General features: G+C 49.6%; 1 protein-coding gene and 2 non-coding genes across 7 annotated transcripts in view; 2 read left to right on the top strand and 1 right to left on the bottom strand.

The window, feature by feature from the left end:
• Positions 1–6,241, bottom strand: part of DPP9 (dipeptidyl peptidase 9) — a 36,838-nt gene extending 30,597 nt beyond the window's left edge. For 2 of the 5 annotated variants that reach the window (XM_061422587.1, XM_061422588.1), the window contains exons 1-3: positions 6,065–6,241; positions 5,059–5,111; positions 2,227–2,314 (exon numbers count right to left, since the gene is read on the bottom strand). In XM_061422587.1, coding sequence (XP_061278571.1) covers positions 2,227–2,282 — 56 coding nt within the window. In that variant the 5' untranslated portion in view covers positions 2,283–2,314; positions 5,059–5,111; positions 6,065–6,241. Of the gene's footprint in view, positions 1–2,226; positions 2,315–2,691; positions 3,477–3,519; positions 3,717–5,058; positions 5,112–6,064 lie in introns of those variants that run through there. The other 3 variants (XM_061422584.1, XM_061422583.1, XM_061422586.1) reach the window with 3 other exon arrangements.
• On the top strand, positions 4,081–4,153 carry TRNAG-CCC (transfer RNA glycine (anticodon CCC)). Its single transcript has one exon. It is a non-coding gene; the product is annotated as a tRNA-Gly (tRNA).
• Positions 6,242–6,487: 246 nt separating the features above from the next.
• On the top strand, positions 6,488–6,559 carry TRNAG-UCC (transfer RNA glycine (anticodon UCC)). Its single transcript has one exon. It is a non-coding gene; the product is annotated as a tRNA-Gly (tRNA).
• Positions 6,560–26,228: the final 19,669 nt, after the last annotated feature.

The following is a 26,228-nucleotide window of genomic DNA, read 5'->3' as shown; positions in this document are numbered from 1 at the left end:
GGGGAGGGGCAACAAACTGCTCCCCAGACACCAGCTGCCCCCACTCTGGCTTTGAAGACATGGACCACAGGCCATCAGAGCCTTTTGGGGGCCTCAGGTCAAATAAAGCAAACCCTGGCAGGATAGCACCCTTGCCAAGGGGCGCCCATGGCCTGTCCTGGCCTGCCACAGAGCTGCGGTTCACCTTCACGGCAGCAGGGGCCGTGGGCGGGGCTGGGAAGGGGCCGGGCCAGGACCAGCTGGGCGCTACAGAGCCCATGCAGCCCCAGCACTGTTGGCAACAAGCTCAGAAAACCAAGGCAGGACAAGTCCCCTAACCGCCAAACCCCCCGCCTCGCCCCCAGCCCCACGCTGCCATCACAATTCCAGCTGCAATCACGGCAGAAAAACAAACTGGCCTCGGGTGCTCCCATGGGGGACCCCAGAGGCAGAAAGCAAACCTGGCAAAAACCCTCATGGAATCTCATGGCTTATATCCACAGCAAAGGAAAATAAAAATGATCTTGCCTCCGATCAGTGCAGAGAGCCCAGGAAGCAAAAACACGATCCAGGAGATGAGAAACGAAATGAAACATCGGGAGGACCTTCTAGGAACCTTCTAGACGTGGCTTGGCAGCCCAAGCTCGCAGGCAGGCCAACACTTGCTGCTGGGCCTTGGCCCTCGGCTCGCCTCTCTCCTCCCCAGGGGTAGAAAGAGAGGCTCGGAGAGGGGAACAGGTGAACAGAATGCAGCCCTCAGGAAGCAAGCCTGTGCCGGCCCTGCCTCATTCAGCGTCAGCTGGGGCTCGGCTTCTTCAGTCAAGAGTTTACACAGCTGGGGAAATGAAAGCGGACTCCAAGCCACCTAGGCCAGACCCACCTACGCCTTTTTTTTTGCCAATCGATAGGACTGCCCACAGCCCACACCACCACCAGCACCCAGGTCAGGCCCTGCCAGCAGGGACGCTGTCAAGGCCCGCTTGGCTTCTGAGATTTGACTGAGCCAGCGCTTCTCAAGCTGGAACCACCTGCCCCTGGAGTATCAGCCAGAGTCCCAGGTGATGAGGGAAGCAGGTGGAAGGCAAGAAGGCAGGAGGTGCCAGACGAAGGGAGGTGGGGCCCAGTGCCACCACGCTCCAGAAATGCCTGGGAGTGGCCTCAGGGACCTCATAGCACCCCTCCTTTTGGGGGCTCCCCGGAAACAGCAAGCCATCCTCCACTCTATGAGGGCCACCCCTAGCACCGCCCAGGCCTTCAGCTTCTTTGAGTCCTTGTGCAGCCCAGCCCATGCCCGCCCCAGACCCGGGGCACAGGGGAGAGGAGACCCCAGCCCCACTGTGGACCGGAGCCTGAATGCACAGGCACCACACCGACTCAGGGCCACTTCTGGGTAACAAATCACGCACTTAATGCCAGCCCTGTCTTCCAGAACCGTCTTCTGTTCCCTGCCTGCCGTCCTCTGCCCCGATCCTTGCACTCACTGAAAGCAGATGAGCCTGCGGATCAGAAAACTGATACTGACAGAGACTGGCTCAGCTGAGAACTTTTCATGGTCACTTTCTCTTGTGCCAGGCCCCACATGTAGAACGGATGAGTGACTGGGCCTTGTGAGGATAACTGTATTTGATCCTCACTGAAACCTTGGGAAGTGAGTTCTCCCTAAAGGTGACTGGAAAGCAGGCTCTGAAGTCAAGTGGCCCAGCCAACCTTCCCCACAAAAAAGGGCAGGAGCCCCAAGCCCACATCCTGACCATCTGGCCAGTGGTTCTCAGTCTCCTCCCCAGGGGACACTGGGTGATGTCTGGGGACACTTGGGGTTGTCATGACTTGGCGGGGGGGGGGGGTGGATGCTCCACTCCTGCAATGCCAGGGCAGGCACTGAAGGACCTAGCCCAGTGGCGAAAATACCAAGGCTGGAACTTCCACATTCCCAGGGCAGGGGGCCCGGGTCGATCCCTGGTCAGGAACTATATCCCTCATGCCACAACTAAGAGGTTGAAGGCCACAACTAAGACCCGGCACAGCCAGATAAATAAATGAAAATATATTTTTTAAATGCCAAGGCTGAGTAACCCTGCTAGCCCATGCTGCCGCCCTCACAGAAGAGCCAGAAGCACACTTTGGGGAAAACCAGAAACCTGGGGACCACCAAGGTTTGTCTTAGACCCTCCAGACCTAAGATTCCATTAGAAATTCGGGAACCTCTGCGATATCCCCACTGACCAGGGATCCCCAGGCGCCCCTTACCTTCTCCAATGTCCTGTGTTCACGTTGTCCAGCCGCAGCTTCTTAACCTTCCGCATTAACCACTTGGCTGACCTCAGGGTGGGTGAGCCTGAGAGGGGGGAGACCGCAGGGCTACAGCTCTGGCAGTGTGGAGGGGCGAGGTCTCGCTCCCCTTCAAACACAGCCCTCCCGGGACTTTCCTGGCTATACAGTGCGCTCGAGTTTGATCCCAGGTCAGGGAACTAAGATCCCACATGCCATGTGGGGTGACCAAAAAAAAACCCAAAAAACCCAAAGGCAGCCCTCTGGTCTGCAAAGAACACTCAGCACCAAGGGCCTTCTCATGCTCAGTCGTATCTGACTCTTTGCCACCCAATGGACTGTAGCCTGCCAGGCTCCTCTGTCTATGGGATTCTCCAGGTAAGAATACTGGAGTGGGCAGCTATTTTTCTTCTCCAGGGGATCTTCCCGACCCAGGGATCGAACCTGTGTCTTTGTATCTCCTGCATATACAGGGGGATTCTTTATCACTGCACCACCAGGGAAGTCCTTCTCATGGGGCTAACATTAGAAATCTGAAGGCCTATCCAGGTATTTGCCAGGAAGCAGGCAGTTCTCCTCAGTTGAGAATCCTGAGAAGACGCAAGTTTCACATGACTAGGGACATACCACCCACTGCACTTTTGGGGAATCAAATAAACCCACATTCGCCACTGTGGTTGCTCCCCGATGGCTGTTCCGACCCCACTCCTCCCAGATCTTGACCACCATCTCCAGCGACAATGGCCTCAACCTCCCTAAACATTCAGGCAAGCCCACCTCCGGGATTTTGCACTCCCCAGCCCCTCTGCCTAGAACACCCCTGCCCTGCTTTTTGTAAGACCTGCTCCCTCTTGTCCTTCGGGTCCCAGTATCAGCTCTTCAGAGGTCGTTCCTGGTACTCGGTCCAAAGTGCTACCCTGTCAGCCCCATCTCAATGCCTGAGCATTTCTGCAGGCACACATTCTAAGACAGTAGTTCTCAGTGGGAGTAATTTTTGCCCTCCACCCTTGCCCAGGGCATCTTTGGTGATGCCTATTGACATTTTTGGTTGTTCTGATGGTCGGGGGGGGGCGGTTACTGACACCTAGTCAGTGAGGTCTGGGATGCTACTTATCACCCTACGGTGTCCATGACAGCCCACCCCCACTCTCTCCAAGAATGATCTGGTCTCAGTGTCCTAAGTGCCAAGGGGAAGAAACTCTGTGTTTACTGTCTGGGGGGCAAAAACTGAGTAAGATTCTTAGCCTCACACTAGACATGAAAGTAAATCACCTGTGGTTTAGGTGGTATACCAGGGTGGCCCCCAGGGCCTGTGAGTCACCCCTTCTCTGTTTGTGTGCTTAGATGTGTGCAGCCTCCCAGGGCCTCTGCAGGTCAGGTGATCCTGGTACGCAGACGGGTCTCAGCGAGGCCCAGTGTCCCCAGAGGACAGTTTTGGTTGTCAGGACTGGGAGGCAGGTGGCTGGCATCTGGTAGGTGGAGACCAAGGATGCTGCTAAGCCCCCACAATAAGCAGGATAAACCCCCTCCCAACACAAAGAATAATCTGGCCCCTAATGCCACTAGAGCTGAGGCTGAGAACCCCTCTCTGGGTAGATGACCACTCCCAAGAGGATGTCAGCTCCATGGAGGCAGACCTTCACTTGTCTCTTTCCCACTGTGGTCCTGACAGACAGGATGCACTCAACAGACATCTCAGGTTGAATGAACAGGTCCTTGTCCTCACTTGAATGCTGTCTAAAGTCAAAGGGACCATTGGTGTGGGGGGCACTCCACCACCTTCTTGACAAGACAGGCGCCCCGATGGTTAAAGAAAAATAAAGCAGTGGAACTTCCCTGGTGGTCTAGTGGCTAAGACTCTGTGCTCCCAACACAGGGACCCAGGGTTCGATCCCTGGTCAGGGAACTAGATCCTGCATGGCACAATGAAGATCTGGCTCAACCAAGTAAATATTTGAAAGAGAAAAAGAAAGCAGCGCCTGGTCCCAGGATAGAGAATCACCTGGAAGTGAAGCAAAACGTCACTAGAAAGCAGCACCGATTTCACCGCAGACCAGGGATGAAAACTGTGGGCTCTGTGTCAGAGAGGTGTGGGGTCAAATCCTGATTCCACCACTCGTGGGCTCTGGTGTCAGAGAGGTTTGGGGTCAAATCCTGATTCCACCACTCGTGGGCTCTGGTGTCAGAGAGGTTTGGGGTCAAATCCTGATTCCACCACTGCGACCTTGAAGGAGTCGCCTAACACCCCTGTGCCTCAATTTCCCCAGTTGTAAAACAGGATCAATGCCCTGTTTGTTGGCAGGGCCAATGCCTAATGCTACTGTGAGGATTGAATGAGATTACAGGGGTTAAAATCACACACATAGAAACCACAGGGCAGTTAATACTGTCATCTGAACAAGTTATTTAAAATCAATAGTTACTTAAATAACAAGTACTTAATAACAAAGTAACAAGTTACTTAAAATCTCCAAGAGGAGAACTGGACTCAAGCCCCTTTCAGAGCAAGAATCCACATCATTCCAGAACCCAGTGCCAGGCACCCTATCAGATGGGGAGTGGGGGGTGGAGGGTGGGCGTGGTGTGTCTGTCTGCAAGTGTAGCCACACATCCACCAAACACTTTTTTTTCTCTTCCTGAATAGAAAGAAAAGTCTCCAACCAGAGCAAAGCTGAAGCCACTAGCCTGGGGCCAGGCTAACTGTCCCCCAGGGCTGTAGAAAACCACTTCCTCCCAGATTCTATATCCTGGAACAGACAAATAAACCCCACTCACTCATACCCAGCACTCCAGCCGCCCCACCCCACTGACCTTCTAAAGGGTCCAGAGAGCCTCCATTTCAGCTGCAGATGTGGTTCACAGACCTTGAGAGAGTAAATGTGTCATTAACGCGGCGACTTAAAAGATGGACTGACTAACCCCCTCACGCTCCTGCCACTGGCGAGTCCCCAGTGGTTGGGCCTGATTCACTGTACCCAGTAGATCTTAATGATGCCTCACAGCCCCGCAGCGCTGTGTACGCGCCCTGGACCGCACCCCGCAGGAAAGTCCTGCCACCAGGTGCCAATTAGACCAGGATCCAGCAAGGGACTACAGGGACTGGTGACCACACTGCACCCTTCCTGGGCTTTTAGTCCCAGCTCCTGTAAAGGTTTATGCTTGCCGCTCAGGCAAGTGACTTCCTCACAGTCCGGGGCAGGGATGCGCTCAAAGTAACAGGAGCCACTTCTGCCGCACAGATGGGGAAGTGTCAAGACTCTGTTGGAAGAGGGTGGATGGCTGGACAGGGCTGGGAAGGAGGCTGAGGGAAGCGGGCTGGACCCAGTGGGGATGTGGGGTGAAGGGATGGGGGCCGGACGCAGGGCGGGGCGGTGGCCTCTGCTCTCATATAGGTAGCATGTGTCTGTATAAAGAGAGGACAAGGTGGGGACCTCCAGAGCCGACGGGGAAGAGAAGGCATTATTGAGTGCGGCCACCCCGGGAAAGGGGTCAGAGCCCGGTAGCCCGGGCAGCAACGGGATGCGAGAGGACGTCGGGTCAGGCCGGGCAGAGGAGAGACTGAGAGCTGGCCGGGCAAGCGGAGGGAACTGGCGGGAGAAGAGTGAGGAGAGAAGCGGGGCGAAGGGGAAACGGAGGCGAGGACTGGAGGAACCGCGCGTACGGTCAACGGCCGGGCCGGGGAGCGCGGGGGCGGGGACGCAGGGCCCCCGGGGAGGCCGTTCCACGTAGGGTCCACAGTCGGGACTGAAGCGGGGCGGGTCAATGGCGGGTTCAGGGTTGCGGCCGAGGCCGGACGGGGCGTGGGGGTGCTGCTCACCGGGACTGGGGGCCGGCGCGAGGACGGCAGCCGGGCTGGGCAGGGCGTCCCGGAGCCGGCGGCACCTTAAACTCGCGGCTCCATGCCCGGGACTGCGGCCCCGGAAGTGGCAGGCGCGGGGCACAGCGGGGCCGGCGGACACGGGGTACCCGGCAGCCCAGGCCCCTTTGACCCGGAAGTCGAGCGGCCCAGGCGGCGGCCTAGGATTGGTTGCGGCCCGGCCTGTACCAAGAAGCCCGGGGCGCTTGGGGGAGACGCGTCAGCAGGGCCCCCCGCAGTAAGAGGGGTGAGACGTGCCACGGGTGGCGTCTTCCTGTGCGAAGAAGGGACGCTGGGAAGAGACACCCCTGATAACTTGGTATCACCCAACCAAACCGCTAATACTTTTACTAAGGGCATTGTGAGGAACCCTCACTTACTGGGGCGTTGGTGGTATAGTGGTTAGCATAGCTGCCTTCCAAGCAGTTGACCCGGGTTCGATTCCCGGCCAACGCAACGGTTGCTTTTTTTCTTTTTTAACAGTTTCTTTTTTTACTGTCTATTTAAAATTTCCTAAACATCAAGCTAGTATTTCTATTACTTTGCAATAACTTCTACAATTCCAGAATAGCTTTAAAAAAAAAAAAAAACAAGAAGAAATTTGAAAAGCCCCTAATCTGAACTTCTACTGTAGTAAATTTTAAAGTCCCATAGTAAAGATATCTAAGTGCTTCCATCTGGGCTTTGAACCAGGGATCTTTCTTGTGGGAGGTGACAGTGATAACCGCTACACTAGGGAAACGAACAAGAGTCACACTTCTTGAGTTTATTATAGACAATGTCACAGAAGTTGTTACATTGTCGCTCCTGAAATGACTATCATTTGGTTCGGTCCCCCCACGTTGATTTCCACTCTTCCTAAATGTCCATCACTCTGCCTGACGCCGTGGAAGCTGCTAAGTCACTTCAGTCGTGTCCGACTCTGTGCGACCCCATAGACGGCGGCCCACCAGGCTCCCCCGTCCCTGGGTTTCTCCAGGCAAGAACACTGGAGTGGGTTGCCAGTTCCTTCTCCAATGCATGAAAGTGAAAAGTGAAAGTGAAGTCGCTCAGTCGTGTCCGACTCTTAATGACCCCATGGACTGTAGCCTACCAGGCTCCTCCATCCATGGGATTTTCCAGGCAAGAATACTGGAGTGGGGTTCCATTGCCTTCTCCGGCCGTGGAAGCTAGAAGGAGGAAAATAACCCCCTCTCAACAAGCACAAACACACTATTAAAACGAACAAGACAGAAATTGCTCTCAAACCCATCCTGAAGCCAACGTTTCGTTAGTTCGTCTCATGAGTCCTTATTCTAAACCCTTTCCTGTCTACAAATATTAACCATGCTGTTTCAGCCCAAACCACTTTCTACAGTAATTTTCTGTAAAAGATCTAGCTGCTGGGTGCATCGAATTTGGAAGCGGAAAAAAAAAAATCAGGACATAGAAGTTAATTGAAGATAATTTAAATGAGTTTTCATCTTAACGAGTTAACTCATTTTAGAGCATTTCTTTTTTTAAGAGAGATAGTGGAAGGAAGGGAGGTAATCATAAGGATTTAGATTCAGATTACTAAAATCTGCTTTTTTTTTTTTTGCCCCTTGCAGGGCCAGGATTAGAAGAAGGAAAGTGAGGCACAGACCTCAGGTGCAAAAATTAAGGTGGCTCTAAAAAACTCAACAATCAAGATAAATAATATTTTAGTACATTATCCTAAGATAGTAATATCAAATTAATGGCAAAAAGCAACCTCACAGTGGACAAAATATCAAAATGTTAAATCAAGACAGGTTTTGGCAGTGTCTTACCAAGCCATATTGCAGTCTGAAGCAAGAACAAAAATGTGTGTCCTTCTATGTCTGGTTTTACATGTTTTTAAGTCCTATTTCCCCCCAGAATATCATTGAAAATATTGAAACTTTAAAGTAGGTATATTAAAATTCACAACATTAAGAACTTATAATTTTATGTTTCTGTGTTTAATGGAAGCAAACATATGGATAACACTTTCAACATAGGCTCGAGGCGGGGATTTACTATTAAAAATTGCTTAAAACATACTGAGGGACTTCACTGGTGGTCCAGTGGCTAACTCTCCAAGCTCCCTGTGCAGGGGGCCCCAATTTGATCCCTGGTGACACAGGACAACAAAATACATAATCTTTTTTAAAATCACACTGAAAAGCACACAGTTTTCCTTTTCCTGAACTAGGTCTTAGTTGCAGCACACAAGGTCTTTGATCTTTGTTGTGGCATGTGAACTCTTAGTCACAACAAGCGGGGGTCTAGTTCCCTGACCAGGGATTGAACCTGGGCCCCCTGCTTTGGGAGTATGGAGTCTTAGCCACTGGACCCCCGGGGAAGTCCCCTCTTCTCCTTACAAGGATCCGTTTGATTATGGTAGGCTCACTCAGATAATGCAAAATAATTGCTCCAGCTCAAGACCCTGAACGTAATCTCACCTGCAAAGTCCCTTGTGCTCCCATGGAAGGGAGCATCTGGGCATTAGGTTCTGGGCATTAGGATGTGGACATTGTGGGGGGCATTATTCTGCCAACTACACCTTCCCTTGCCATTAAAAATTCTTCTGCAGCATCCTTTTTGACAGCTCCATAGTATTCCGTCTATTCATTCATTCAACAAGTATTTGCTGACTATTTATTATGTGACCATCTCTCTCATCCTCCCCCTCATGGCCCATGTGGACCAGTGTGGTCACCTGCATCCCCGCAACCCCCACAGCACGTGGTTTCTTACAGCAACAACTGCACCTGTGAGCACCCGACTCAGGCCCCACCACTCCTCTACCCACAGCCCTCCAGGACTCCCATTTCCCTTGGGATAAAAGTCCACATCCTCCCATGGCCCATAAGCTCCTGCACAACCTGCCCCATCCTCTCCCTGCCCTCCTCTCCTTCTCTCCTTCCCCCTCACTCTGCTCCAGTCACATGGGCCTGCTCGCTGTCCCTCCACCATAAGAGGTATGGTCCTGCCCCAAGGACCATACAGCTTTGCACAAGCTGTGCCTGCCACGTTCTCCTACTTATTTCCAGGGCTCGTTCCTTCCTCTCCTCCAAGTCTTGGTTTTAATGCTACTTCTGAAGAGGGGCCTTCCTTGAGCCCAGCTAACCTTAATCTTCTCACCTAACTTTGACAGCCATAAATTCACTCCCAATCATGTCACTGTTTCTTCAATGACTTATTGGTCTCTGAAACAACCCCATATGTAGATCTGTTTACTTCTTTCTCCTCTGTCTACCCCACTGGACTGTAAGCTTTACCAGTTCAGGGTTTTTGTTGTTGTTACTTATTTGTTTATTTGTTTGTTTGAATCTATTTTGTTCCCTACATGTCAGTATGGGCTCAGGAAACATGTGTTGAAATTACAAACAAATGAATAGCTGCTCAGAGGAGAGAAAATACCAAGGGATGGCGTGAAAATACCTGGTTATGGGGATGGAGTAACACAGGTAGGCTTCCTGGTGAAAGACAAAACCTTGCAAAGCCTGTTCTTTCCTGCATCAAGATCTGAGAGGTCACTTATCTGCAAACAAAACAAAAACAAAAAACAACAAAAAGAAAACCTTCTTTAAAATTATTTCTTGTACTTCCCTGAAGGTCCAGTGGTTAAGATTCCGCCTGCTGGGGCTTCCCTAGTGGCTCAGTAGTGAAGAGTCCACCCGCCAATGTAGGAGACTCGAGTTGGATCCCTGATCCAGGAGGATCCCACATGCCGCAGAGCAACTCAGCTCACTGGCCACAGCTATTGAGCCTATGCTCTAGATCCCGGGAACCGCAACTACTGAAGTTCGGTGCTCTCGAGCCTGTGCTCCACAACGGGGGAGACCACTGCAGTAAGAAGCCTGCACAGTACAATGAAGAGTAGCCTCTGCTCGCTGCAACTAGAGAAAAGCCCACACAGCAGCAAAGACCCAGCACAGCCAAAAATATATACATTTTTTAAATTATTAAAAAAAAAATGAGCCTGCCAATGCAGGGGATACAGGTTCCATCCCTGGTCCAGAAAGATTCCACATGTCACAGGACAACTAAGCCCACACGCCACAACTACTGAAGCCTGCGTGCCTAGAACCTGTGCTCTGCACAAGAGAAGCCACTCAATGAGAAGCCCACCTACCCCAATTAGAGAGTGGCCCCCACTCGCTGCAACTAGAGAAAGCCTGAGCACAGCTATGAAGACCCAGCCCAGTCAAAATATAAATAATTTTTTAAAATAAAAATAAAACATTTTTAAAAGCTCATTGAAAGAATTCATTAAACAATCATTTCTTGTGTCCTTCAAACTGACTCAAGGCAGCCAGTCTGCCGTGTGACGCCCAGAAAGTTGCTCCCCTTCTCTGAGTCTGTGTCCAGTAGATGTACTTGAGGAGGCTAGAAACTCAGGTGCCTCGAATGAAAATGACGATAGTTTCATCTTTCCACTAGGTGTCAGCAGGAGCCCAGACCACAGGCACCTTGCATTATCCATACCACCCCACCATTATCCCCTTCCTGCCACACATCCCATCCTTCCTTCCAGCTCCTCACTGAGGCCTAGATTTCTCTCCCCTAACACCCACCCCCAGTACTTGCAGAAGTGTCCTTGTCCCCAAGCAGGCAGCCTCAGCAGGCAGAGTCTATTCTATCAAAGTGTTCAGCCTTCCAGGGGCCTTCAGGAAGGTTGGAGGGAAGAAGAAGAAAGAGGAAAGAAAGAAGGGAAGTGGGTAAGGATTCAATGTTTTCAGTCTGGGAAACATCTCTTGTAAAGGCTGTCTGCAACAGATCCCTTTTACCTCCAGCAAATGTGAGCTCAGAACCTTTCTAAGAAAATGTCACATTTTATACTCTTTTAGGGGATTTCCCAAGTGGTCCAGTGGCTAAGATTCCAAACTCCCAATGCAGGGGACCCAGGTTCCATCCCTGGTCAGGGAACTAGATCCCAAATGCCACAACTAAGATCTGGCGCAGTCAAGTAAATAAATAAACCCCCAACTACCCCCCAGAAGCTCCCTTTTTAATGGGTGAAGAGACCCAGGCATGGAGAGTTTAGTAACATGCTCAAGGAGACACAGAGAGGTTAAATAACTTGCCCAAGGTCACACAGCTTATAAGTAGTTGTTTCCCAGATGGCTCAGTGGTAAAGAATCTGCCTGCCAATGCAGAAGTGGTTTCAGTCCCTGGGTTGGGGAAGATCCCCTGGAAGAGGAAATGGCAATCCACTCCAGTGTTCTTGCCTGGGAAATTCCATGGACAGAGGAGCCTGGAGCAGAGACATTACTTTGCCAACAAAGGTCCGTCTAGTCAAGGCTATGGTTTTTCCAGTGGTCATGTATGGATGTGAGAGTTGGACTGTGAAGAAGGCTGAGTGCCAAAGAATTGATGCTTTTGAACTGTGGTGTTGGAGAAGACTCTTGAGAGTCCCCTGGACTGCAAGGAAATCCAACCAGTCCATTCTGAAGGAGATCAGCCCTGGGATTTCTTTGGAAGGAATGACGCTAAAGCTGAAACTCCAGTACTTTGGCCACCTCATGCGAAGAGTTGACTCATTGGAAAAGACTCTGATGCTGGGAGGGATTGGGGGCAGGAGGAAAAGTGGACGACAGAGGATGAGATGGCTGGATGGCATCACTGACTCGATGGACATGAGTCTGAGTGAACTCCGGGAGTTGGTGATGGACAAGCAGGCCTGGCGTGCTGCGATTCATGGGGTCTCAAGAGTCGGACACGACTTAGTGACTAAACAACATCAACTTGATCATAGACTAGAGATTCAAAGACAGGTGGTCTGGCTCCAAAGTTCGTGGCACAACACTAGACTGCATACTACATAGATGAAGTTCAAGGTAATCAAGATGACTAAAGATAAAATAAAAGCTCATTGAACAGGAATCAGCCACTAGAACATTCGGCCTGGGCCCTACCAGGGTCATTCATGAGAATATTAAGACATAGTAGACCAAGAGCTTTCTGGGCAAAAGAACAGAAACCAGGATTCCCAAGTGGCTACATGGCTAAGACTTCGTGCTCCCAATGCAGGGGCCCTGGGTTTGATCCCTGGTCAGGGAACTAGATTCCATATGCCACAACAAAGTTTGATCTGACGTGTCACAATTAAGATCCAGTAAGAGGAACTAACGGAGAAGGCAATGGCACCCCACTCCAGTACTCTTGCCTGGAAAATCCCATGGATTGGAGGAGCCTGGAGGGCTGCAGTCCATGGGGTCGCTGAGGGTCGAACACAACTGGGCGACTTAACTTTCGCTTTTCACTTTCATGCATTGGAGAAGGAAATGACAACCCACTCCAGTGTTCTTGCCTGGAGAATCCCAGGGACGGGGGAGCCTGGTGGGCTACCATCTATGGGGTCGCACAGAGTCGGACACAACTGAAGCAACTTAGCAGCAGCAGCAGCAAGAGGAACTAAAAAGCCTCTTGATGAAAGTGAAAGTGGAGAGTGAAAAAGTTGGCTTAAAGCTCAACATTCAGAAAATGAAGATCATGGCATCCAGTCCCATCACTTCATGGGAAATAGATGGGGAAACAGTGGAAACAGTGTCAGACTTTATTTTTGGGGGCTCCAAAATCACTGTAGATGGTGACTGTAGCCATGAAACTAAAAGACGCTTACTCCTTGGAAGGAAAGTTATGACCAACCTAGACAGCATATTCAAAAGCAGAGACATTACTTTGCCAACAAAGGTCCGTCTAGTCAAGGCTATGGTTTTTCCTGTGGTCATGTATGGATGTGAGAGTTGGACTGTGAAGAAGGCTGAGTGCCAAAGAATTGATGCTTTTGAACTGTGGTGTTGGAGAAGACTCTTGAGAGTCCCCTGGACTGCAAGGAGATCCAACCAGTCCATTCTGAAGGAGATCAGCCCTGGGATTTCTTTGGAAGGAATGACGCTAAAGCTGAAACTCCAGTACTTTGGCCACCTCATGCGAAGAGTTGACTCATTGGAAAAGACTCTGATGCTGGGAGGGATTGGGGGCAGGAGGAAAAGTGGACGACAGAGGATAAGATGGCTGGATGGCATCACTGACTCGATGGACGTGAGTCTGAGTGAACTCCGGGAGTTGGTGATGGACAAGCAGGCCTGGCGTGCTGCGATTCATGGAGTCGCAGAGTCGGACACGACTGAGCGACTGAACTGAACTGATAGCCAAATAATTTTTTTTTTTTTTTAAGAGAAGAAACAGTCCAATTGTCCACCCACAGCTGTGTGATAAATGAGAAGACCCTTTATGTTCTGAACTGTGGCAGTCTGGGCAACTGTATGGCCTATGCCAGCGTTTATCAAAATAATCACAACCCAGAAAGGACACAAATGTATATGAACATGGTGGGGTGTGCCCACAAAATAGCCCTGGAAGGAGCCTGTGAAATGGGCAGCAAGGGTAACTGCCTATGACCTCTGGGTGAGAGGCTCCTGTAGGCTGGGGGCTGGGGGTTTGGGCAAGACTGACTTTCTTTTTTTTTTTTTTTTCAGGAAAAAATGTATTTTTTGTTCCTGAATCTGTCATTTTAAAAAGCAGCCAAATTCTAGAATTTTTTAAACTATAAATATTGAAAGTAAGAGGGAGAGGCTCTGTGCTGCTAATTTTGAAGCAACATGTGGTCTTTTCTTACTTTCTCTCATTAAACATCAGTCATAAGATGTTGGGGGAAAATAATCACAGGATTATTTATATTTTCATCTTGAACCACTTAACGAGTTAAACAGTTGCAGGACTAAGTACACAAAATGGAAATATTATTGTAAAATTGTAGAAGTGGCAAATAGTATCTGTGTTTACATGTTTATAATAATTTTTATCCTGTTTCAAATCCCTATTAAGCCTTGACAGGCAATACTTTAAAAACTGCCAATAGAGCATATACTGCTGCTGCTGCTAAGTTGCTTCAGTCGTGTCCAACTCTGTGCGACCCCATAGACGGCAGCTCACCAGGCTCCCCCGTCCCTGGGATTCTCCAGGCAAGAACACTGGAGTGGGTTGCCATTTCCTTCTCCAACGCATGAAAGAGAAAAATGAAAGTGAAGTCGCTCAGTCGTGTCCAACTTTTAGCCACCCCATGGACTGCAGCCCACAAGGCTCCTCTATCCATGGGATTTTCCAGGCAAGAGTACTGGAGTGGGGTGCCATTGCCTTCTCCAAGGACTGACTTTCTACTCCTCAGCTTGTGTACAAGTTGTATCCCTATTTTGGAAACCATTCCAAACATACAGAAAAACTTGTGGGACAGAAGAATCGTGGCTCTAATGCAAAAACCTTTTATTTTATTTTATTTTTTTGGCTGTACCACTTGGCAGGTGAGATCTTAGTTCCCAGACCAGGGATCAATCACATTTTTGATTAGAAATTAGTTTACAAAAATCATGATAGTGAACTACTAGCTAATGAATTGGTTAACTAGTAGTTAAATAATGATAGTTAAGGTGCCAGGTCCTGAACTAGTTTTTTTATTATTATTATTATTGTTAAATAATTTTATTTATTTATTTATTTATTTTTGGCTGTGGCGGGTCTTCACTGCTGCACGGGCTTTCCTCTAGTCAGAGAGAGCGGAGACTCTGCTCTAGCTGTGGTCGAGGGCTTCTCATTGTGCGGCTTCTCTTGTGGATCACGGGCTCCAGGTCACGTAGGCTTCAGCAGGCTCTAGAGCACAGGCTCAGTAGCTGTGGCGCACCTGCTTAGTTGCTCCGAGGCATGTGACATCCCCCCAGACCAGGGATCGAACCCACATCTCCTGCCTGGGCAGGCAGATTCTTTACCACCAAGCCGCCAGGGAAGCCCCTGAACTACGTGTTTCCGTAATTTCTTTATCATAACTCTCATTATGTCCATTTTACAGATGGGGAAACTAGGCTTGGTGATTTAAGTTACACAAGAAGCAGTGTACTGGGAAGACAGACACCCAGAGAGATTAATTTCATAAACAACCTCGCTCACTTGTTTTTTGCTATGGAGAAATATTTTTAAACTATTTATTCCCTAGGTGTTGGAACCACAACAGTCATGTTTGAATGAATCAATTCTTTGACTGATTACCTGGGGAGGTTTGCAGTAGCTGGGAACTCCCCTGCCCACCTTATCTTTATAATTTTCATTGATTTATGAAATGATGCCTTCTTGCCTGCAGCCCATGTGGATTCCTCCCCCGACCCCTGCCATCTGAAGACAATCCCTAGTGCTGGGGGTGGGGGCTCCCATAAATTCTTTTTTTGTTGTTAATTTTTAGATTTTTTTTAACTGGAGTATAATTGCTTTACAATGTTGTGTTAGTATCTGCTGTACAACAATGTGTCAGCTATGTGTATGCATACATCTCCTCCCTCATGAACCTTCCTCCCACCCACCCCCATCCTACCCCTCTAGGTCATCACAGGGCAGCGACTTGAGCTCCTGGTGCTATACAGAGAGGGAGGTCCTTAAATTCTATTCCACCCACCACCATTACTACAACTGCAGAGAACATTAAGGGAAGACCTCGTAGGCGCTGGGTGCACTTCTAACCTACTTCATCCTTGTGACACTGAGAGGTATGATCATTAATCCCATCGTATGGATGGGGAAACTGAGGCCCAAAGAGATGAATTCATCTCAGCCAGCTGGGGAGCACCGACTCTAACCTGGCATTCTGACTCCAGAACGCACGATTCTAAACCTCTCCATGGCTAACCTAGCGCCTATAAATATAGACGGGACCTTCTCCGTCAAGAGATGATGACACAGTGAGCTTGTTATTTCTGTCATGGGGAGGCAGGGATGGCTGATGGGAGAAGCAGAAGCCTTGGGCTGCTGGTAGAAGCTACAGAGTGGAGAGCTTTGGCACCGGGGTGGGGGGCATGTGTGGATGAGACCTGCCCTTTTCCCCCCCTCCTTCCTACAGGCTCTGCCTCTCACCTCCCTGCAGTTCCAGGGCACTTTACAGTTGGGGTTATTCTTAGCTCTGCACAATCAAACCATCATTCTCTGAAGGCTAAATGTGGGGGGAGATGGATGTGGTGGGGGCAGGGTATAGAGGGATGCGAGAAAGATTTTCTCATTCCCCAGATCTGTCTCCCCGACCCTCACACACACACACACACACACACACACACGCACATAAGTATCCTACTGGAGTTTGCCCAGGACTACACTCCTCTCTTACTCTCTCTTGGGCAGCCTAGTGAACTCAGCCTCACTGTGTGCCACTGGGCAGGTGGTTTTCCCACTCTGAGCCTCAGCTTTCTCATCTATGAAATGGAGATGATAAAAATAGTACTCCCTCATGGATGGCTGAGTGTGTGTGTGTGTGTGTGTGTGTGTGTGTGTGTGTGTGTGTGCCGTGTTCAACTCTTTGTGACCCCATGGACTGCAGCCTGTCAGGCTGTTCTGTCCATGGGATTCTCCAGGCAAAAACACTGGAGTGGGGTGCTATTTCATTCTCCGAGGATCTTCCCAACTCAGGGATCAAACCCGAGTCTCTTGCATCTCTTGTGTTGGCAGGCAGGTTCTTTACCACTAGCGCCACCTGGGAAGCTGTGAGTTCACAGCACAAAAGTGCAGGAAGGGTTTCCTACCGCAGACCCCTGGCTCCTGGCGAGTCAGTGGAGTCCTTTCTCCTGTTGCTCAGCTGAGTCCCCTCCCCACTTGTGCCCTGACCTGTCTCCACTCAGGCAGGGAAACATCTCGGTCTCCAGATTGTCCCTCGGACATCTCCTTGTCGTTTCTGCTTCTCCCCAAGCATTGCCTACCTATCTGAGCCATGGCTCTGTCCATGGTACACAGCCTGTGGTATTCAGGAAGGACATTAACTGTGTGAATGAATGAATGAATGTTTTGTGACTTCCTTCTAGAAATCTCTTTCCTTTAGCCAACTTGCCCATGATTATACTACATTCAAAGTTCATCCCCAGAACCCCTGGTGGTCCAGTGTCTAAGACTCCTTGATCCCAATCCAGGGGGCCCGGGTTTGATCCCTGCTTAGGGAGCTGGATCTCACATGCCACAACTAAAGATCCCACATGCTGAAACTAAGAACCTGCGCAGTCAAGTAAATAAATATTTAAAAACAAAAACAGCCCCCCTAAAACAAAGTCCATCCCCTAAGGCAAGTTCATCCTCTAAGTTACTATAGCATAATGGTTAGGAACTTGGGCATTGAATCCCTAAAGCCTTGGTTCACATCTCAACCTTGCCCACATCCCCCACCTCTTTTTTTTTTTTTTTTGCAGCACCATGCAGCTTGTGGGATCTTAGTTTCCGACCAGGGATAAAACCCATACCTCCTACCGTGGGAACTCGGAGTCCTGATCACTGGACTTTGGACCTTCTTGGAATTCCCTCAACCTTGCCCCTTAATTGCTGTGTGACATCAGATAAGTGTCTGACCCTCTCTGTGCTTCAAGCCATCATCAGGAGTGGTTTCATGTCAGGGTTAATTTATGTGAGGGGAGGAGTACCCAGTCTGGTGGGTCCATAGTCCTTTCCCAGATTGCCAGACCTTGACCTTGATTTGGGGGGGATGGAGTAAGAGAGAGTCCACTAAAGAATGGGGCCCAATGGTGTGTCTAGGACATGGCAGGGTGCTGATTTGAGCAAGCTGCTGCTGCCCACACCCAACCCAAGGTGCAGGGGAGACAGATGGGCACCAGCTCCTGGGGACCCATGCTATAACCATTTCCTAGATGGTTGAAAGGAGATCCAACTAGTCCATCCTAAAGGAAATCAGTCCTGAATATTCATTGGAAGGAGTGATGCTGAAGCTGAAACTGCAATACTTTGGCCACCTGATACGAAGAACTGACTCATTGGAAAAGACCCTGATTCTGGGAAAGATTGAAGGCGGAGGAGAAGGGGATGACAGAGGATGGGATGGCTGGATGGCATCACCAACGCAATGAACATGAGTTTGAGTAAACTCTGGGAGTTGGTGATGGACAGGGAGGCCTGGCGTGCTCCAGTCCATGGGGTCGCAAAGAGTTGAACACGACTGAGCGACTGAACAGAACTGAACTGAGATGGCAAAACTGAGGCTTGGAGGCCCTGTCTGTTTTTCTGCCCTCTCCTGGCTGTGGGAAGGGAGAGGAACAGAGCAGCTGGGGGGAAGGGTGGAGGCAGGATGGAGGGAAGCATGAGACAAAGGAGGGTTGGGGTCTATTTATTAGCTGTAATCGCTGTCTCCGGGGCTGAATTAGACCAAATTACAGCAGCCCGCCCCTAAGGACAGCAGGCTTCCAGCATTGTCTGCGGGAACAAGCAGACAGCAGCGGGAGCGGGCGGTGGCTTGGGGGGGCCTCCTCTCGACAATGAAGCCCCCCAATTAGCCAGGGAGGGAGGCGGGAGAGCAGCAGCCAGGCCCCACCTCGCAGGGCTGTGCAGAGTCCCAATGAATTCAGCTCCACAAAAGCCAATTAAAGACGGCAGGGGGCCGAGTGGGCCGAGGAGGAAGGGGGAGGGAAGGGGGGTGGGGATCATGTGATCCAGGGTGGGGGCACACCAGGCCCACAGGGACTGTGCAGAGGGGGCAGTTGAACGACCCCCGAAAATCACAGAAGGAGCCAGGTTCTGTCCTTGGCCAGGCCTATTCCCTCAGACATTACTAGGAAGACAGGGATGCCCTGGGGACCTGGAAGGGCAACAGGGCTCCTTGGGGAAAGGTCCACAGGACAGCCTTGGCAAGTGCGTGCACGCGCACGCACACACACACACACACATACCCCTGAACAGGACACGGGCTTTCCTTAGTCAACAAGGGTCAGCTGGTCAGTCCCTTGGTCATTAGTTGGTGGGCTCTGGGGTCCACTCTTTCAAGCTGGGAGGTGGGGTGGGAAGGACTCTCCCAGGGGAAAGCAGGCCAGGCCTCCTGGAAGCTCTCCAGGATTGCTGCAGGCCCTCTCTGGGGAGTCTTCAATCCTGGATGCTGTCTCCTCCCCACTCTCTGTGATCCTCTTTCAGAGCCCCCTCCCACTCTCTGAGCTCCTCTCTGACTTCCCCTCTCTGTGCTCCCTCCACTCCGAGTCCCCTCTGTTTCCAGAGCCCCTTGCCTCCTCTTCCTCTTCCTCCTCCTGAACACCCTACCACCACCACCAGCCTCCCTGCCTGGAATCCTAAAGATGGAGTCCTCATCCTGGCCTAGCTTGAGAGGCCTCACGATCCTTCCTCGGCCAGGTTTTGGGGGTTTTGAGGGAGACGGGCTCCCATCCATTTCCCCTTCTTGGTGTCAGAGCAGGCCACTTGTGGGTCTGCAGTCCACACTTCGTGGGTGAGATGGGATGGGGGCTGCCATTTACCACACTGTGACTGTCAGCCGTGGGTGAGTCCTCCTGGGGATTCAGTGGCGGGGGCGGAAGAACTCCGCTGTGAATGAGTGTGTGTGAGGCATCAGCCGCTGCCATGGGGACCCCACCCCAAGGAGGTGCCTTTTGTGCCAACATACACCCAGCACTGGCTGCCAGGGAGACGCAGAGACTCCAAGACAAGAAACAGAGAGACAGGGGGAAAGCTGGGAGACCCAGGATGGGGGAGAGAGACTGGGAGAGAGGAGAAAGGATGCTCGCCCGGCCATAAGGCCAAACTGCTGCACCCACGCAGGGCTCTCACGTGCGCGCACACACACACTGGCACACCGCCGCGCCCTCTCACCCATCCTCTGTGCCAGGTGCCTATATTTGGGGTCTTGCTGCTTCTCCCCTTTCCCTGATCAGCATCAGTGTCTGATGATCTCATGGGCATTCCCCAGCCACCCACAAATTCAAAGCACGTACTAGGGACCCGGGACAAGTCTGTGTCCATCCATTGCTTTCTGTCGAATCCCGAATCCCTCTCTGTTTCTCTCTCTTTCCTCGATTCTTTCTCTTTGTCTCTGTCTCCACCTCCCCGCTTTGACCACATCATGGGGCATAGGAGAGCTTAGTTCCCTCACCAGGGATGGAACCCGTGCCCCTGCAGTTGAAGCAAGCAGTCTTAACCACTGGACCACCAGTAAGTCTCTCTCGCTGCCTTTTTATTCCTACCTTGACTCTGTCTCTCCCCATCTCTGGTGCCCTGTCCTGAATTCTCAACCCAGACTGCTAGGTGCTAGGGATCACAGGAGGTGACATTCAGGCACACAGCTGTGTCACAAGAAGCAGCCTCCATGACTATCTGGAGGTGGGGCTGGAGCCAGACGACCTGGCTTCAAATATAGCCCAGTGACTCCAACACTCCATGCAGTATCTTCCCCATCTATGAAATGGGTATAATAAGCATTGCTGTTTAGTCCCTAAGTCATGTCCAACTTTTTTAGAACCTGTGAGCTATAGCCCACCAGGCTCCTCTGTCCATGGGGATTCTCCAGGCAAGAATACTGGAGTGGACGGCCATGCCCTCCTCCAGGGATCGAACCTGTCTGCATTGCAGGCAGATTCTTTACCATCTCAGCCACCAAGGAAGCCTAAGAATGCTGGAGTGAGTAGCCTACCCCTTCTCCAGGGGATCTTCCCAACCCAGGAATTGAACTGGGGTCTCCTGCATTGCAGGTGGATTTTTTACCAGCTGAGCTACCAGGGAATCTCCGTGTCCAAAGGATATCAGGAGGGAAAGGCAGTCCGTGCAGACAAGCTCTGTGAGGCAGATCAAGTGCTTGATGTACACTGAGCGCAGTCATCATGGTGATGATTATGAGTGTGATCCTCATGGTGAAGGGACATGGAAAGATTTTAGGTGAGGGAGGGCAGGACCACACTTCCCATTTGAAAGATTTCCCAGGACCCTCTGGGGGAGCCCCAGAGTGTTCCACACAACCAGCAGGATGGTGGTTACAACATCTACACACGTGTGGTCTCAGTATGCTGAACACGCAAGATTTGTCTGCCTCACATGAGCAGGTGATGTCTCCATCCAAAGTAGAAGAAATACCACAAAAGGTATTCCTTCATACAAAGAGAGCTGTTTGGCCCCAGGGAGAAGATGGGGGTATTGTCCCTAGAACCTCAGTGTCCTTGCCTTGCTTGGTTACTTCTATGTCCTCATCCTGAGTTTGGGGGGGATTGGAAGTGTCAGAAGCCCACAGTGCAGGAGGAGCCTAGAAGCCTGGAGCCGTGAAGCCAGGCTTTTTTCCTGACTGTGTTGCCAATAATCTGGGGCCATCTGCCCACACGCCCCATTTCCCTGCTTGCACTGCCCCCAGCCCAGAAACTCAGCCCCATCTTGGCTGGAGGAGTCAAGTCGAGGGCTCTAGGAGAATAAGGCTATGGAGAATAGGTGAAAGGTCCTCCTTTCTGCCTTTTTGAGTCTAAAATGCTAACAGTGCTAAGATTTCATTGTTCCCAACACAGGGGGCCTGGGTGCAATCCCTGGTCAGGGAACTAGATCCCACCCGCCACAACTAAAAATCAAGCATGTTGCAACAAAGATTGAAGATCGTGTGTACCGCAAGTAAGACCCAGTGTGACCAAATAAATAAATAAATATTTTAAAAAGTTAACCCTATGTAGTGGGTTTGATGTGTCCCCCCCCCAAAAAAAATTTGTAGCTACCTCGAATCCCCAAGTGTGACCATTTTTTGGAAATTATATCTTTGCAGAGGTAATTAGTTGAGACGAGGTCATGCTGGATTTGGGATGGGCCCTGGACCCAAGGGCCTGGTGGCTCAGATGGTAAAGAATCTGCCTGCAATACAGGAGACCCAGGTTCAATCCCTGGGTCTGATCTCTGGGTCAGGAAGATCCCCTGGAGGAGGAAATGGCAACCCACTCCAGTATTCTTCTCTGGAGAATTCCAAGGACAGAGGAGCCTGAAGGCAGGCTACAGCCCATGAGGTTGCAAAGAGTTGGTCACGACTGCAGATCCAATGACTGGTGTCCTTCTAAGAGGAGGGGACCCCCAGGGAGGCACAGAGGAGAAGACGATGCTAAGCTGGAGGCAGAGATTTGACGGGTACATCTATACACTGAGGAACACCGAGGATTTGGGGAAAGCACCGGAAGTTAGGAGAAAGGCATGGGGCAATTTCTCCCCACGCCCTCCAGAAAGAGCCAACCCTTCTGGCACCTTGATGTAGGACTTGTGGTCTCCAGAGCTGTGAGAGGAGACATTTCTGTTGTTGTAAGCCACCGAGTTTGGGATCATTTGTTACAGCAGCCGCAGGAGATGAATACACCCTGTTTTCCCCTAAAGTCATAGATATTTCTTGTACTAATAAAGCCTTTAGGACATACAGATTTTATTTGTTTATTTATTTAAAAATTTTTAAATTATTTATTTATTTGGCTTTGCCAGGTCTTGGTTGTGGAATTGCAGCACAGGATCTTTTTTTTAAAGTTGTGTCATGCCCGATTTTTAGCTGCAGCATGCAAACTCTTAGTTGTAGCATGTTGCCTGCTACAAACATGCAAACTCTTAGTTGTGGCATGTAGATCTAGTTCCCTGATAAGGGATTGAACCCCTTGCGTTGGGAATGGAGAATCTTAGCCACTGGACCACCAGAGACATCCCAGATTTGACTTGGAAATATAGTTGGGCACACCTGGTCTCTAGCTGGGTGTCCCCGAGGATAAGTCATTTCACCTCTCTGAGCCTCAGTTTCCTCATCTGCAAAATGGGATAACCATGCCTGTTACAGGGAGCGGTTGTCCAGATAAAATAAGATAAACCATGTACTAAAGGGCTTGGTGCTGAGAACACAGCAAACACTCAAATAGTAATAAAAGCTTAAAGTCTACAGCCGACAGACACTGAGGTAAGCACATTTTAAAAATAAATTTTAACGATCATTATTACCAGCTATACCCAGAAGAAAATAGCAGGCACTCCTATTTCCACTTCCCACTGGTAACTTCACCCCCGCCCCCCACCACACTGGTAACTTTTTGGTGAGCATTCCTTTAGATTAAAAAAAAAAAAAGAAACCATATTCCAGCACCATATGTGGGCTATTTGAACAAACCAACTGTATAAAAATGTTATGAGCTCTAACAGGCTCCTAGTCCACACTATTAAGTTTATTAAAGACTATTGCCAGCTTTTAAAAGAGTGGTGATAATACTAGGATTACATTTTTTTTTAAACAGCCCTTATCTTTTATAGACCATTAGGGTATTTGTAAATGAGATGTAATGCCTGGAAACAGCCACAAAGGCTTCCCAGGTGGCTCAGTGGTAAGGAATCCACCTGCCAATGCAGAAGATTTGGGTTCGATTCTTGGGCAGAAGATCCCCTAGAGAAGAAAATGGCAACCCACTCCAGGATTCTTGCCTGGAAAATCCCTTGGACAGAGGAGCCTAGTGGGCTACAGTCCATGGTGTTGCAAAAGAGTTGGAGACAACTTAGCAATTAAACAACAACCAATAACCACAAATTTGAGACAGGGACAGGGAATGGGAACTCACTATTCTGTACTCTTCGTTTTGCCTGTGTTTTGAAAGTTCCCCAAATCAAATGCTTTTAAAATGCCATGACCCAAGGACTTCCCTTGTGGTCCAGTGGTTAAGACTTTTCCCTCTAATGCAGAGGGTATGGGTTCGATCCCTGGTTAGGGAGCTAAGATCTCACATGCCTCAAGGTCAGAAAAAAAAAAAAAAACCCACAACTCATAAAACAGAAACAATATTGTAACAAGTTCAATAAAGATTGTTAAAAAACATGGTCCACATTAAAAAAACAAAAACTTTAAAAAATGCCATGACTGTCTTTTTACTCCTATGTAATAATATTTAACAAAGAGAAAAGGGAATTTATGTTCGTATAAAGACTTGTGTTCATGAGGTTCTCAATCCTTTGGCCACCTGATTTGAAGAGCCAACTCAATGGAAAAGACCCTGATGCTGGGAAAGATTGAAGACAGGAAGAGAAGCGGGCAACAGAGGATGAGATGCTTAGACAGCATCACTGACTCAGTGGGCATGAGTTTGAGAAAACTCTGGGAGACAGTGAAGGACAGGGAAGCCTGGCGTGCTACACTCTATGGGGTTGCAAAGAGTCGGACACAACTTAGCAGCTGAACAACAAAAAAAGACTTGTACACAAATGTTCATAGAAGCTTTATTCATAACCAACTACTGTATTGTTTTTAAAAATATATATCTGGTCTTTGTCCCAGGTTCCTGAAAGATGACCTCTAGATCCTTGGGTTTTCCATGAACAAAAGAAATGTCGATTGTTGACGGTGGGGCTTGACCACATCTGAGTTTATGTAAATGAGACGACTCAGGATGGGGACTGCTCATGCAGGAAACACCGATTGACCTTAAGGGATGGAACAGGAGGGTGGCTGAAGATTAAGTTTAGTCTCACAGCCAATGATTTGATCGTTCATACCTATGTAGGTAATGGTTTAGTCGCTAAGTCGTGTCCAACTCTTGTGATCCCATGGACTGTAGCCTGCCAGGCTCCTTTGTCCATGGGATTCTCCAGGCAAGAATACTGGAGTGGGCTGCCATTTCCTTCTCCAGGGGATCTTCCTGACCCAGGAAATGAACCTATACTTATGTAATGAAACTCCAGTTAAAACTCTGAGCACTGAAGCTTGGTAGAGGTTCTTGGTTGGTGAATGAATCTGAAGTGAGGACAGTCTTGTTGGCAACTGTGCCCTTACCTTATGGGGTCTGCCTCAACTCCAAGTGGTTAGTGTCAGAACTGTATTGTACTGTATCACAAAAAGCCCAGGAATGACGGACATGTCATCCCAGGTAAATGGAGAGATTGTGGTACATCCACACAATGGAATACTATGCACTAAGAAAAAAGAACAAACAATACATCCACACAACACATGGATGAATCTCATACAGTTATCCATAGCTAAATGAGCCAGACAGAAAGAGTACAGATGGTTGGATTCCATTTACAGATGACTCTAGAAAGTGCAAACTCATTTTCGTGACTGACAGGTCAGTGGTTGCCTGGGAATTGGCAGGGGAGGGTAGGAGGGAGTGATGACAAAGGACAGGAGGAAACTTTTGGGGTGATAGATGTGTTCACTATTTGGATGGTGGTGATGGAGAAGGCAATGTCACCCCACTCCAGTACTCTTGCCTGGAAAATCCCATGGACAGAGGAGCCTGGAAGGCTGCAGTCCATGGGGTCGCTAGGAGTCAGACACGACTTCACTTCCATGCATTGGAGAAGGAAATGGCAACCCACTCCAGTGTTCTTGCCTGGAGAATCCCAGGGACGGGGGAGCCTGGTGGGCTGCCGTCTGTGGGGTCACACAGAGTCGGACACGACTGAAGTGACTTAGTAGTAGTAGAAGTAGATGGCTTCATGGATGTCAATAACTAGCAAGTTGTACACTTTTTTAAAAAAAAATCACTTCATTGTTCTTTGGTTAAATAGTAATCTTTTTTATATATATAATTTAATTAATTTATTTATTTTTGGCTGTGCTGGGTCTTCATGGCTTTCAGGGCTTTCTCTAGGTGTGGACGGCAGGGGCTACTTTTCATTGCAGAGCTTGGGCTTCTCATGCAGTAGATTCTCTCGTTTTAGAGCATGGGTTCTAGGGTGCATGGGTCAATAGTTGTGACTCCCAGACTCTAGAGCACAGACTCAATAGTTGTGGCTCACCAGCTGAGTTGCTCCAAGACATGTGGGATCTTCCCTGACTAGGGATCAAACCCATGTCTCCTACATTGGCAAGTGGATGCTTTACCACTGAGCCACCAGGGAAGCCCTTTAAATGCAGTTCATTCTATGTCAATTATACCACAAGATAGCTGTTTAAAACTGTATCCATCAGGGACTTGCCTGGCAGTCCAGTGGTTAAGACTTCATGCTTCCAATACTGGGGGCGAGGGTTCAGTCCCCAGTTTAGGAACCAGGATCCCGCATGCTATGTGGCCAAAAAAGAAAGGCATCTATTGGTTCTTTCTTTGTCCACCAGTAAGTATTTATTGAGCACTTACTGTGTGCCAGTCTCTCTCTTTAGAGCTAGGTGACATAGCTGTGAACAAGAGCGATCAAGACACCTGCCCAGGTGATAATTTAGCTGGGGAATACAGACAGCAATAATGCAATTTAAATACACGTTCTTTGGGGGCTTTTTTTTTTTTTTGGCCACAATAAGCAGCAAGCAGGATCTCAGTTCCCTGACCAGGGACAAGGATGGAACCTGTGCCCCCTGCACTAGCAGCATAGAGTCCCAGCCACTGGGCCACTGCCAGGGAATTCCCTGGATACACAT

Source organism: Bos javanicus, chromosome 7 (genome assembly GCF_032452875.1).
Source record: "Bos javanicus breed banteng chromosome 7, ARS-OSU_banteng_1.0, whole genome shotgun sequence".
NCBI lineage: Eukaryota > Metazoa > Chordata > Mammalia > Artiodactyla > Bovidae > Bos > Bos javanicus.
Note: the sequence above shows the minus strand (reverse complement) of the source record. Positions and strands in the feature narration are given on the sequence as shown.